Consider the following 15352-nt stretch of genomic DNA (forward strand, 5'->3'; position numbering starts at 1 on the left):
AATAGGATTGTCTTCTTATCATCTTGTAGAAATATTTGAGATCATTAAATCATTATTTTTCAGTCATTTATCATGAGTGGGTTCTGAAGGTGCAAATATTAACATAGTGGACCCTTGACTGATTGAAGGCATTTCAAGTGCCAAATGAATACAATAAAAAGTGCTAAGCAACTATTATTGATACTAACTCAGTAATCATTAACTCCCCTCCTAAAAGCTTTTTGATGTGCTTTTTGAGTGAGAGTTAGAGTTATTGCTGCTCCACTGTATGTAACCCGAAGCCCGCCTTTTATGCTTTAACCTGAAATCTGAATACACCCATGGAAATGTGTCAAACATGTGAATTTCCTGCAACCTGTGCAGAGGTGGGGGAAAGATTGAAAACTAGGTACCCTGTGATTCTACCACCCTACTCCTCCCTGTTGCCATTTGAAACTTTACCTGAAGGTAGAAGGAACTGCTTCCAGAGCTGTTGCTGTCACTCAGGTTTATCCCCTAACCCCCCAAACTAGGATGGAAGCCATGTTGTTTAGGATGAAAAAGTACTGTTTATTTACAAATGTATATACTGATAGCTAACAATACCCTAGGGGAGATAGAGAACAAGGAATATACTATATCTTCTAAGATCAAAACTACCTATTTGGGGTTAAACCCAGGTCGCCTATCCAGTTGGAAAAGAGGTGGGAGAGACTATGCAGAGTCCAGCACTGACGTTAGAATAGACAACTGGAAAAGGCTTTAGCCACCAGTTCTAAATGTTCACAGTGACTCAGGAGCAACTTGTTTTGGGATCAATTCAGTTTCCTCAGGGAGACTTTCAGACTTTGGTGCTTGTGACTGTGCTGACTTTTCTAAGTTGCCTATTATAAGGCGAGTATTTTTTACTCTCCCTTGCACCAGTTCCACAGTAAATTTAGAGGGCCTAGGAGCCAATTCCTGGGCCGATCAGTATCATTATCTCCTTTCCGTCTGACAGTCTTAAATAGGTGCCTCTTTCTTTTTAGGGCTTTCCTGCCACGTAATCGGAAGAAGCGAGTACTTATAATGGAAGTAGAGCTGTCCTCAGGATTAACATATTCCTCAATATTTTGAAGAAGAGTAGTCACCAGAATCTGGATAGATTCCACAGGATCATTCTTCATACTTTCAAGAGCTGAAACCAGAAAGGAAGTCAACTCAGATTCTCAAGCTCCAAAAACTGTTTACCCAAACACCATTGTTTTCCACCCCACTTGTCACATTATAATATAACTTCATTTAGAATAATTTTGTGTCATTGTAAAAGTGCTATTGTTTGATTATAGAAAATGTTTAAATACAAATTGTTTTTCAAAAAGGAAAGAAAGCAAAAGCACTCAACCCCGCAAAAAATATATATTTTCATACCTGTCCTTGCAGTATTTCTTAAATATCTAACATAGACACTTTGTTTTACAAAAATAGGATATACATTTTTCTTCCCATAAAATATTTCCCATATAACTTAATATCCAATCACATGATTCTATCATAATTTCTGTGATGAACACCTTATTAGTGAACAATAAGGCTGCTTGCAATTTTTCACTGTTATAAACAATGATCAACAACTCTTAATTGAGATTTACAGTACTATCTATCATCAAGCAACGTGCTATGTGCTGGAGAATGCAGTAGTGAAGAAGAAAGACAGGTTCCCACAGTGAAGAACGTAACATTCTAGCCCAGCCGGTGCAGCTCGGTAGTTGAGCATCACGGTTCGATTCCTGGTCAGGGCACCTGCCCGGGTTTCAGGCTCGATCCCCAGTGTGGGGCGTGCAGGAGGCAGCCCATCAATGATTCTCATCATTGATGTTTCTATCTCTCTCTCCCTCTCCCTTCCCCTTCCTCTCTGAAATCAATAAAAACAGATATTTTTTAAAATAGAACTTAATATTCTAGTGGAGGAAAAAATAAGTAAATATAAATTAAGTGCAAAGGAAATTTAACAGAATGTTGAGAACAGCTAACTGGAAAGGACCCCTTTAGATAGGCCAGTCAGGGAACGCCTCTCTGAGGAGGTGACATTTGAGCTGGGATGCAAAGAATGGGAGCCAGCCTCCAAGGCAGCCCCATGAAGATCAAGGGCAGAAAGTATCTCAGTGGAGGCAGGGATCATGTCATACTGCAGAAAATAGCCAGTGTGGCTGCCCCTTCTAGTGAGGGGTACATGATGTAGGCTAGGGGTGGAGAGAAGTCAGAAGCCAGACTTCTCAGGGCCTGTGACCCAGGGTAAGGGACCAAACTTTGACCCAAAGAGCAGTGGAGAGCCACTGAAGGGGTTTAAGCAAAAGCGTGCCATGATCCAGTGTACATGTTTCAAGGAGATCCTGGCTGCTGCATGGAGAGTAGTGTAGAGAGAGGAATGGGATGTCAGGAGCTGTCAACGTGGTCCAGTTGAGGAATAGGGGTGCATAGTTTAGAGTTGAGTGGGAACAGAGGGATGGAGACAGGAAATTACTTACTAGTATTGCAAAGGAGAATAGGGACAGGAAGAATGTGGGCTCAACAAGCCAACCAGGCCCATCAAAGTCTACAGCTTCATGTTGATCTCATTTAGAATAGAAAAAAAGAGAGTTGGGCTTGCACTATATAGAAAATATACAATCCTTTAAAGAACCACTTCTCAACCACAGGTTTGCTCAGAACTACATATGGGTGGAAGTGTAATTAGAAGTATTTTCCTTGGGAAATATTTCCTCCTATCTAGGTATTTGGGCATCTTTCTAGGAGGCTGGGTGGGAAGAGGAAGGAAAGCTGAATTCTCGGACAGACTTAGGAGTCCAAGATTTCCATTCTGTATATACTTTCCCTGAACTTGAACTATGGTAGCTGGAATAGGTGTCTATTATACAGTAGAGACCTCAACTGTAAAACCTAAGAGAAGGCAGCCAGCATATAAAATGTCAGAGTCAGAACTGAAGCCAGGGTCAAGCCCTCAGTGGGCAGATGCTACCAGCTGATGGTTAATGTGCTAGCAGTAGCATGGCTTCTCTCTGGGAAGCAACAAATATACTCCCTTAGCTACAAATATACTCCCTACCTGCCCTCCCAATACCACCCCTCCCCTGGCCCAGAAGCCTGAGTCAGTTCAACACAGATGTTTTGTGGGACATCTATGTGCCCAGCAAAGCTCAGTGCTTCCCATGTTTTGTGTTCAATCTTCAAAACAATGTTCAAGATCAGCACTATTATCCTCATGATGCCAATGGAGAAACTGAGGCACAGAGGCAAAGTAACTGGCCCAAGTTCACATGGCTCATTATCAAGAGATCTAGTATTTGAAAGTGGTCTGAGTAATGCAGACTTTGTGGAAGAAAGTACCCTAAGAAGTCATTTACCATTTTACTCTCTGGACAAAGAGCTGTAAAGAAAACAAGGACCTGTCTATCTACAGTTGTCTGCTAGGCATTTTCTCTGAGACAGGATTCCACCATTACCTCACAAACAGCATCCCTCAAATATTACCTCACAGCAGGCACCAGGAAACTCTAACTGGGCTCAAACCGGAGGGCAAAGCCCCTGAGGATAGGCATCTGCAACACCAGAACAGCAAGCCTGTGGCATTCATGCCAGGACTTTCAGACAAACACATAACACTCTCAACTACAAAAGGGCTGAGACATAGGAACAGGAGCTAGAAAAGCAAACATTCTCTTCATCTTGTCTCTACATCAAGGAAGGAAACTGTGGTATGAAAAATAGTGAAGAATAAGTAATTCAAAAATCCTTTCCATTTGCTCCTGGAATGAATTCTACCACCCACCATTGATCCCAAGCTACCTAAACTCTTCCCGGTGTCCATTAGCAGAGTTAAGAACTGTGTTCAATGCTGCACCCTACACTCAGGTGAAACCCTAAATCTTTACCATGGCTAAAGGCCGCATCAACGTGGCCCCACTGCTGTTCTCTGATCTCATCACCTCCTGCCCTGCCTTTTGCTCACTCCATGCCATCACATTGATCTTCTTGTTCTCCCTTGAACATGCCAAGTGCTTATCCCTCAAAGAGTCATAGGGTTCACTCCCTCATTTCCTCTGGCTCTCTGCTTAAATGTCCCATAGCGGAGGGGTTCCCCGGGCCCCACTCCGGCCCTTCTTACCCCTTGCCTTATGGAGATAGTGACCTCCACAGTGCTTATGTAACATCTATGTATTTGTTGAGGGGGTATTCCTCCCTTCCCGACTAGAATGTAAACTGCATGAAGGCAAGGTTATCAGTTTTGTTCACTGCAGTATCTCATGCTTAGAATTGTACATAGTATACAGTAGGTTTTCAATACTTAACAAATGTAATTACTAGAGAGCAATGGCAGGGAGTCAGCAGAAGTACATCCTATATAAAACATAGGTGTGGCTCTTCAGGGACTGAAGGGAACAAAGGGTTTTGAAAGGTGAGGTAAAACTTTCTCTTCTGATAGACATTGGGAATAGCAGCTCCTCTTTCTCCACACTACCAACTTCCATTCCCTACCTCTTTTTTAGGACTTTGGTAAGATTAAGAATAATGGATACCTGGCCAACATGGCTCAGTAGTTCAGCATTGACGCATGAACCAGGGGGTTACTGTTCGATTCCTGGTCAGGGCACATGCCTGGTTCTGAGCTCAATCCCCAGTAGGGGGCGTGCAGGAGGCAGCTGATTGATAATTCTCATCATTGATGTTTCTATCTTCCTCTCCCTCTCCCTCTCCCTCTCCCTTCCTCTTTCTGAAATAAAAAACAACAACAACAAACCACATATCTTTTAAAAAAGAAAAGGTGACCATGAATTGCTACGTCTTGAAATTGGGGTATGGGTACCTGTTACTATATTACTAGAGGCCCAGTGCAAGAAAATTCATGCACTGGAGGGGGCTCCTCTCACAGTCCAGGAGCCCTCAGGTGTGGGAGGTGACCTGGCGATAAGGGGAAGGCAATGCCCCATCACACCTCTGCTGCTGCCCCTGCCAGCAGCATAAGCTTCGGCTAGCCCTGGATATTTGAGTCTCGGGCTGGACCTGGGAAGCTGGGGCGCTGAGGGGACTGGGGGTCTCCGGAAGCAGGCAAGTAGAGCAGCCATGCCCACTGAGGGCAGGCTCAGCCATGATGCATGCCTGCCGCCCTGGCGGGGCTGAAGGGACTGGGCACTGCCATCTTATGGCTGTGGGTGCCACCATTTTATGGCTGTGGGTGCCGCAGGGCAATCAATTAGCATATTCCCTCCTTATTGGCTGTGGACACTGCCATCTTTGCAATGGCATGAGGGTCAATTAGCATTTTCCTCTTTATTAGATAGATTCTCTATACTTTTAAATAACACTTTAAAATATCTTAAAACAGCCACAGGAAAAGGAGAGATTACCTACAAAGGAAAAAAAAACTAGAATATCAGGCTTCTAGTTAGCAACAAAGAAAGCCAGGAAATGATAGCACAATGTCTTCAAAATGCTGAGAGAAATTAATTGTTGGTGTAGAATTTTAAAACTAGTAAAGCTATCTTGCAAGGATGAGGGTAAGAAGAAATTCATACAAACAAAACAAAATCTAAGACAGTATATTATCAAGATACCAGCACTAATATGCAGTAACTTAATCAATAAAAAAATTAATAAAAAGTGTGTAAAAAACAAAAGATACCAGCACTAGCCCTGGCCAGGTGGCTCAGTTGGTTGGAGTGTCATTCCCTACACCAAAAGGTTGCAGGTTCCATCCCCTATCGGGGCATGTACAGGAGGCAACCAATGAATGTTTCTCTGTCTCTCTCTCTCTCTCTCTCTCCCTCTCTCTCCCTCCCTCCCTCCCTCCCTCTCCTTCTCTCCCTCTGAAGGCAATAAACATATCCTCCAGTGAGGATTTTTTAAAAAGATACCAGCACTAAAGAAACTTCTAAATGGTCTACTCTAGAAGAATGGAGAAAAATGACCCCTGAGGGATGGTCAGAGAAACAAAAAGGAATGGTGAGCATGTAACACTCTGTAAACCTATGGTTTGTATAAAGTAACAATAATAATCATAGCTTATAAATTATGAATTTAAAATAGGAACTAAAATATTGGTTAAGAAAAGCCTGTAACTGGGAAAGGCAGTGATTGAAATTCATGTCAACATAGTAGGAAAGATTAAAATGTTGTACTTTAAACTCGGTTAAGTTCAACATGCATGATAAAAGTCGAGTTTTTAGTATCTAGTCTGGACTAAGAATTACACTTGTATATGAGGAGGCATATATAAGAATGTTCATGGTAGCATTGTTTGAATAGCAAAAAAATTGAAATAACTTAAATATTAATATATCAAGGGCTCCATAAGTATAAATTAATTTTTAAATATTCTAAGGCAGTAAAAAAGAACACAAAACTGCATGTTCTTCGGGGGGAAAGGAACCATGTCTGCCTTACACACCTCTGCAGGGTCAGCCCAGAGCACAGGACAGAGGGGCAGTGACAAGAACGTGCTGTTAGCAGTGCTTTTATCTAACTGGTATGATGATAAATAATCTTATCTTTCTCTTCTCTTCACTTAAACTTTTAGATATAACTTTTATACTGGTAAGAGTAAACTTTTAAAAAAATGTCACATGTACGTCAGGAATTGCCCCTTCCTCCTTTCTATCTTGCCCGATCCCATTATATAACCCAGAACCCAGGTGCGAGGCCCAGACTCACCATTTCGTAACAGCTGCACATCATCCTCATGTATGGAATGCAGGTTTATCTTCTTAGCGATTAATGCTAAAGACAGAACAGATGTAAAGTCCATCCAGAATTCCTGAGCCTTTGGGCCATCCCTTTCCCCAGGCTCAGTAGTGAACAAGGACATTTATAAAATGATTTTAGCAAGGAATGTATGTAAGAGAAGCCTTGCTGGCTACATGTCAGTGTCCTAGTGAAAGAACAGCCCTCCGAGCAGCTGTGACCCAGGTGATAAGTGGAGCCTGCGCCAAGGATGTTAAACTTCATGGGGTTCCTACTCCAACAGAAAGATGGACTGGGGGCACAAGGCAATAATTTGCAAAAATAAAATATGGATGGGCAATAAACAGGAAAAAATACATAACCTAGCTGTTGATTTAAAAAAAATTAACCAAAACAACAAGCTTCTTTGTTTTCACCTATCAAATTGGTAATGATTTTAAAAACATATTACCTAGGGTTGCCAAATGTTTGGCGAAATGGATACTCATATACATACTGGTGACGAGAGAAAATGAATCTAACTTTTTAGAGGGCAGTTCCAAATCCTTAAAATTCTGCATAACCCTTGGGTCCATCAACTCTACTTTTAAGCAATGTATCTTAACAAAATAATCATGATGACATGCAGAGATTTAACCACTATGTCCCTGTCTATAAAAACAAAAGATAACACAGTCTCAATATTCAAAAATAAGGACTGGTTTCATAAATCCATCTATACAATAAAATTAATATTATGTAGTCATTAAATATAATGTTGATGAGTATGTAATGCATGTATTTGTGATAGAGCTATGTACCAAAGTTTATTATTAAAAAGTTTGCCCTAACTTTTTGCTCCCAGGTTCCATTCTGGTCAAGGGCATGTACCTTGGTTGTGGGCACATCCCCAGTAGGGAGTGTGCAGGAGGCAGCTGATCGATGTTTCTCTCTCATTTTTTTTTGTTTCTAAATCTCTATCCCTCTCCCTTCCTCTCTGCAAAAAATCAATAAAAATATTTAAAATAATCAAATAAATGGAAGTTCTATAGCTCTGCACCAGTGGGTCAGGGATTGAGCATCAATCCAGGAACCAAGAGATTATGGTTCAATTCCCAGTCAAGGCACCTTCCTGGCTTGTGGGCTCAATCTCTAGTAGGGGCAATGCAGGACGCAGCCAATCAATGATTCTCTGTCTCCCTTCTTCTCTCTCTAAAATCAATTAAAAACATATATTTTTTAAAGTGCTATATATATGTGTGTGTGCACATGTGTGTGTGTGCATGCACGCGCGTCTGTGTAGCATATTTTTAAGAAAAATAATTCTATGGTGTTAGTAGTGCTTAAATCCAAATGACGTAAGTTCTGGTATTACTCATTGTCTTCTTTCAGCCAGTCTGAATATTTTATGCTTTCTAACATAAACACATACTGTTATTATAGTTTAAAACAAAAAATATTTCGGGAAATCCATGGGATTCCATTTGAAGCAACAGTTTTTTCCTTCCAAATGCCTACATTTCTCTTTCTAACAAAGCAGCATGCTGACAAAGTGGGTAGATGCACACAGAGCCAGGACTAAGGCAGATAGCTTACTCCTCCTCCCCAGGCTTTTCTAACACAAATTTTGGAGGCTGACAGCACAACATCTCAAACCAGGTCAGAGCTAGGAAAGGATGTAACCAACTTCATCATGCCATGGTTCTGGCTTTGCCCTTTAGTGAAAGGTCAAGGGGGGCTTTCCTGCTGGAGAGAAGGGAGGAATTGACAGGAGGGACCACCTTACCTATGAAATGGACTGCAGCTGTCCGTAGGAAGGACTCGGAGCTCTTCAGGAAGCTGAAGCTCTGAAACAGTAACTCCCCCACTAATTGTCTTTTGCATGTATTCACCTGTGAAGGCAAAGAGGAGTAATGCTGACAAGGAGAGGGGGGTTGCTGGGAACTCGCCTGAAGACAGTCTTGCAGCCTTGGCCCTATCACCTTGTCCACAAGCAGCAGCATTTTCTGTCTTCAGTCAGCTTAAACGATTTGAACCTATACACTCAGACACCCCCACCCCAGCAAAAGTGCAGACTCAGCAGAAAGTTCATAAAGAGTATTTTGCTCCTTGGTACCAACATGATAAGGGAGAAAACAGCCCTAACTGGTTTGGCTCAGTGGATAGAGCATCAGCCTGCGGACTTAAGGGTCCCAGGTTCGATGCTGGTCAAGGGCATGTACCTTGGTTGCGGGCACATCCCCAGTGGGGAGTGTGCAGGAGGCAGCTGATCGATGTTTCTCTCTCATCGATGTTTCTAACTGTCTATCCCACTCCCTTCCTCTCTGTAAAAAAAAACAAACAATAAAATATATTTTTTTTAAAAAAGGGGAGAAAACAACTGATGTAGAGCCAGGAGACCCATGTTTGAATACTGGCCCTGACACTGGCCTCAATTTTTTCATCTGAAGTGTTGAAATCAAACCTGCCTAACCTACCAATGGCTCCAATGGGATAATGGATGTTAAAGTGTACATGGTAAAGTGCTCTATCTATGTAAGGCATTCAAATTCATAATATTAGAATTACTCATTTAGTTCCTCACCTACTTGCGTAGCCCTTAAATGTTTCTTTTCAACAAGGATTCCTGCTCTATGGCCTGTTCTTGACTTCACTGAAGTCACTGAAGCTACAGACCGTTACCACCATGACTGTTGATCTCCAGCCGTGAGGACTCCTGTCTATATCTCTTCCTCTAACCAGAAGGCTTCTATCCCATTGGCATCTATTAACCTTGCATGATGTCCCTAGCCTCTGAGGCAGAGTTTGGGATGCTAAGAGGATCAAATATGGAGATCCAGGGACTGGCATCCCAAATGTGGGTTCTCAGAGTTTGCTGATGAGAAAGAATGAGAATCAAGGAAAGGAAAGAATACATCTTCTGTCAGCCCTCTCCTCTTTGCCCACCAAGCCTGCCAGTGAGTCCATAGCATGCATATTGCAACCGGCTTCCTCAGAGACTCTCACTCACCAAATGGTTGCATGTTTCTTCCAACACCTGCATGTGATCACTGAGGGTGGTATGCTGAAACATCTGTGTGAAGGATGACCAGCCAATCACATTCGTCCACTCGGTCAGAGCTGCTCCACAGGCCTATGGGATGGAGACAAGGAAATCCTAAGTCTACCTCCTATAATTCTAGGGAGCCAGGCCTGACCAAGAAACTAGTCCACAAGGGGTTTGGTTGGGATTAGTAGCTGGGATAAGGGGCCTTGATCGTGTGAAAAGATGTAAATAACTTCAGGGAGGAGTACCATATCTGTCTAAGACTGATGGCACCCAATAGAGGGTAAAAGTGCTCAGATTCAGCCCAGAAAATGATACCAAAGAGGTGTAGAGCAGTGGTTCTCAACCTGTGGGCCGCGACCCCTTTGGCTGTCGAATGACCCTTTCACAAGGGTCGCCGACGACCATCCTTCATATCAGATATTTACATTATGATTCATAACAGTAGCAACATTACAGTTATTTAGCAGCAACAAAAATAATTTTATGGTTGGGTCACAACATGAGGAACTGTATTTAAATGGCCAGAAGGTTGAGAACCACTGGTGTAGAGTGAATGCAGATCCCAGACCAGGCTCATGAAAGAGGACTAAAGGGAAGGGGCCGTGCTCTAGCAGGAAGGGGTTTTATCAGGCTGAGTTTGGCAGGACAGAGATCACCCGTACCTTGACCACCTCGGTGTTGTTGTCCTCTAAGCTAAGCAGCAGCGGGACTAAAAAACTGTACAGATGTTTCTTGATGGCATATCCTGGCTTGAATTTGTTGACTCTATGTAGCATGTGCCCAAGGGAAGAGATGGCTGTGATCCTCACCTGGTCCCTCTCCTGCCGTGAAGAGCAAAACGGAGATGAGGAGGCTATGGTTTCCCTCTGACCCTGCCTCGCTTGGCTTTCATACACCCACATTTCATTTTTCATGTCCATAGGACACTGCATTTACATACTAAAAAGGCAACATGATTTGTGGAGCTGAGCAAATCCCTTTAGCCCCCTAGAGCTAATAAGCCTCCTAGAGTTATGGCACTGTGCCAGGGAAACTAAGATTATAATTTCAGTGTTACCCTGGATCATATCTACAACCTATCACTTTATTCCTTCTGGGGATTTAGCTCAAGAATGCGAAATTTAAAAAAAATTAATTGTCCTAGTTATGCTGTAATTGTTTAAATCTATATTAGCTTGTGTTAATTAGCAAGGATCACAAACAGCTAAACTTTATACACTTTCAAGAGTATAGTATATATTAACTGTACAAATATTTTTTGAGCACCTATAATGAGCTAGCACTGTACTAAATAGCAGACATGACTGGACAAGACAGTTCCTGAATTTGTAGGATACGAAAACAGATATTTTAACAAGTTGAATTATATTTTGCACAAAGCACATAATGGCTAAACAGAGAGATGATTCAATGTTAGTATTTTAATTAAAAAAACAACAACAGGATCCAATACAGTGGTGGAGTAGGTGGAAGTTACACTCACCTCCTCCCAGAATCAAACCAGAAGTACAACTAAATTTTAGAACAATCAACCTAAGTAACCAATTGAAGTCCAGCTGAACAGAAGTCTTATGACCAAGGATTTACAGAAGAAGCCACATGGAGACTGGTAGGACGGACTGAGGCTCAAAATGAGGTGGCCCCACACGTGCAGCAGTAGAGAATCTGGAGAGATATTTCACCTACAAAGTCCACTGTCAGGAGCAATGGGCTCAACCCAACACAGGCTCCCCAGCCTGGAGCACCACAAAAAGAAGAGAAACCCACCTAATTCCTGGCTGTGAAAGTCACCAGAGATTCCATCTACTAGGGAGAGAAGGGAGTGTGCCAGAAACCCAGGAGCCCTCTTAAAAAGTCAGTGCAGAAAATGTCGTCTGCAGCCACTCACCATGGGCTTAAGCGGAGGGAAAGTAGCTCAGAGCAGAATGGAATCATACAGGGAGAGAGTGGGTTGTGTGGCTTCAGGGAGAGAGCTAAAGGGAAAGCCAACCAGGTCCTTGTGTTGAATCCCTCTCCCACCACAGTCCACAGATGCCATATTTCTTGGGTTGAGCATTCCCCTCCACAAGGCATCAGCCTGGTGGAATGTATCAGTACTCCCTCCCAAATACAGTATCCCTGCCCTGCCAAGCTCCCACCAGCCAGCCTGAGCTGGCAGTGCAGACTTTCTTGGAGGGATCTTTAGGATGTGTAGGCAGACAAACGGGATGTCAGAGACTGAGTTCTCTGGCTTTAGGGTGAGGGTCATTTTCCCCCTCACATGCTGACTGGAGCCACCATTGCTGTGCAAAGCTCTCTATCCACATGACCAACTATTGGTCTGTTTTAGCCCTATAAACTCTGCTGGCCTCACCCTGATGATTCCCTCAGAACCCACCCAACCACAAATGTCTGCAGGCCCAATGAAGATGGCAGCTGGCAGCTGGCTTTGGTGTACAATGAGACATTTGCTGAGTGGCCTCAGAAGCAGTACTGGCTTCAAGTTTGTATATGTATCAACCTGGTGAATACCACTGGCCCAACATGAGAACCTACTTTAATTTGCATATTGCCAGAGGCAATTCCAGTGATTGGGCCTAACAGGAAGCCAACAGGCAAAGGCATATCTTGGAGTGCCTTGGGACTTTTGCTGACCCCTCCCACGGGTTTGGTGCTGGTGGAGGCCAGACATGGCATGCACTTTGGCTCCTCCCTTATGCACCCTTTTCCTACAGAGGCTGCCACAAAAAGTGGATTGTTTGTAGCTTCTAACAGGTAGCCCAGGGCCAGTCACAGGCAGCATCTGATATTCACCAGCACCAGAGTCCCTCCCAAGAGGCCTCAGAACCTGGTGGCAGGCTTCAGACCACATTAGAGAACAACCAAATTAGCCCCACAAGTGGCACATTGAAAGGAAGATTTTGGCAGATACCAGACCCTGCTGGGGTGAATTCTACTTCATGGGGTTAGTCCCTGCCCAGCAACTCATACAGTGAGATCAGGTTCAATCCTCACAGTCAGCCAGCCTGAAGGTTAACCCTACACATGGATGCACCAACAGCAATAAGGCTGAACTACAGCCCTGGCTTGTGTACTTCAGTAGGTTGGGTGTCTTCCTGTGCTCTGAAAGATTGCCAGTTCAATTCTTGGCCAGGGCACATGCCCAGATTGTGGGCTCAATCCCTTTAGGGGTGCGTGCAGGAGGCACCTGGTCAATGTTGCTCTCATACTGATGTTTCTCTCTCTTTCTCCCTTCTTCTCTCTCTAAAAATAAATAAAAAATCTTTTTAAAAATTACCCTACTACAACAAGAGGGTTCACATAACACACTCCCAGAACACCTTGCTCTAGTGATCAGGGAGACAGCACTACCAAGCCCCACAGGACACCTACGAAATAAATACCAAGATTGGGAGACATAGCACATCTACCTAATACAATGAAACAAATACAGAGAGGTAGCCAACATGAGAATACAAGGAAACATGCCCCAAATAAAATAACAGAGAATCCCCAGAAAAAGAACTAAAAACAATGAATGCAAGCAATCTAGTAAATACAGAGTTCAAAACAATGGTTAAAAGGATGCACAATAAATGCAGGGGAAGAATGGATGAACTCAGTGAAAAAAAGAAAAGATAGTAATAGGACACAGAAAGTATAAAAAAAGAACCAGTGAAAAATACAGAATACACTAGAAGGAACCAACTATAGACTAAATGAAGCAAAGGATTGAATTTGCAATTTGGAAGATAAGGTAGCACAGAATAGCCAATCAGAGCAGTGAAAGAGAGAGAGAGAGAGGGAGAGAGAGAGAGAGAGAGAATTCTTGTTGTTAATCTTCATCTGAGGATATCTTATCCAGTAATTTTTGGAGGGAGTGTGAAGGGAGTGGGAGAGACAGAAGGAGAGAAATATTGATGTGAGAGAGACACATGGATTGGTTGCGTCCCGTACACTACCCAACCAGTGCCAGGTATTGAACCTTTGACCAGAATTGACCCTGTGACCCTTTTGTCCATGGGCCGATGCTCTAAGCACTCAGTGAACGAGCCAGGGCTAAAAGAAGAGTTTAAAAAGTGATAATGCCATAAGGGGCCTCTGGGACAACATCAATATACCAATGTCTGCATTATCGGGGGCATCACAAGGAGCAGAAAGAAAGCAAGGGATTAAAAACCTATTTGAAGAAAAAATGATGGAAAACTTTCCTAACTTTGTGAAGGAAAAAGACACACAAGTCCAGGAAGTGAAGAGAGTCCTATACAAGATAATCCCAAAGAGAACCACGCCAAGACACATCAAAATTATGATTTAAAAAAATCCTCTCAGCAAAGTAGATATAGAGAGAACATATCATAACATAATAAAGGCCATCTATCACAACCATGCAACTAACATCAAACTCAACAGGGGAAAACTAAAAGATCAGAAACAAGATAGAGATGTCCATTTCCACCACTCTTAGGCAACATAGTTCTGCAATCAGACAAGAAGAAGAAATAAAAGGCATCCAAGTTGGAAAGAAATAAAACTGTCATTATTTGCAGATGACATGATACTCTATATTGAGAACCCTAAAGATTCCAACAAAAAAACTACTAGAATTTATAAATTAATTCAGTAAAGTATCAGGATACAAAATAAATATTCAGAATTCGATTGCATTTTTTCCTTTTCTTTTTTCTTTTTAGTTAGATTTGTATAGACGAATAATAAACTATCAGAAAGGGAACCTAAGAGAACAATCTCATTTACAACTGCATCAAAAATAATATAAAATAAAATCCCTAAGAATAAATTTAACGAAGGAGATAGATGAACCACACTCAGAAAAAGATGGAAGACATTAAAGAAATACACTGAAGAAGATACAAATAAAAGGAAGATTATACTGGATAGGAAAAATTAACATAGTTAAAATGTCCATACTACCTAAAACAATCTATAAATTTAATACAATACCTATCAAAATATCAATGTTTTATTTCCCAGAACTAGAACAAATAATCCACAAATTTATCTAGAACTACAAAAGACCCCAAATAGCTAATAACAATCTTGAGAAAGAAATACAAAATTGGAGGTATCATGCTACCTGATATCAAACTATACTGCAAGGCCATAGTAATCAAAACAGCACGGTATTGGCAAAAAAAATCCAACAAAAACATATCAACGGAACAAAATGGAGAGTACAGAAATAAACCCTCGCCTATATGGTCAAAGGAGGCAAGAACATACAATGGGGGTAAAGACAGTCCATTCAATAAATGGTGTTGAAAAAATTGGACAGACACATGCAAAAAAAAAGAAAGAAACTAGACCACCTTCTTACACCATACACAAGAATAAACTGAAAATGGATTAAAGAGTTAAACCCATAAAACTTCTAGAAGACAACATAGTAAAATCTCTGACACTTCTCTTAGCAATATTTTCCTTTCTGATATATCTCTTTGGGCAAAGGAAACAAGAAAAAATAAACAAATGTGACTACATTAATCTAAAAAGTTTGTATACAGCAAAGAAAACCATCAACAAAGTAAAAAGTCAGTCCAGCCGGCATGGCTTAGTGGTTGAGCATCAACCTATGAACCAGGAAGTCATAGTTCGATTCCCATTCAGGGCACATGCGTGGGTTGCAGG

At 42.0% G+C, this 15352-nt stretch overlaps 1 protein-coding gene across 1 annotated transcript in view; it reads right to left on the bottom strand.

The window, feature by feature from the left end:
• Positions 1-210: 210 nt before the first annotated feature.
• The window catches only part of LOC139006820 (maestro heat-like repeat-containing protein family member 1), a 229751-nt gene continuing 214609 nt past the window's right edge, over positions 211-15352 (bottom strand). Inside the window, exons 44-48 of the mRNA XM_070409531.1 lie at positions 10387-10545; positions 9686-9808; positions 8462-8567; positions 6667-6732; positions 211-1156 (exon numbers count right to left, since the gene is read on the bottom strand). Of these exons, the coding sequence (XP_070265632.1) occupies positions 885-1156; positions 6667-6732; positions 8462-8567; positions 9686-9808; positions 10387-10545 (726 nt within the window). The 3' untranslated portion in view covers positions 211-884. The remainder of the gene's footprint in view (positions 1157-6666; positions 6733-8461; positions 8568-9685; positions 9809-10386; positions 10546-15352) is intronic.

Source organism: Myotis yumanensis, unplaced genomic scaffold (genome assembly GCF_028538775.1).
Source record: "Myotis yumanensis isolate MYYU_CA2020_CCGP unplaced genomic scaffold, mMyoYum1.0.hap1 SCAF_3, whole genome shotgun sequence".
In the NCBI taxonomy this organism is placed as follows: Eukaryota; Metazoa; Chordata; class Mammalia; order Chiroptera; family Vespertilionidae; genus Myotis; species Myotis yumanensis.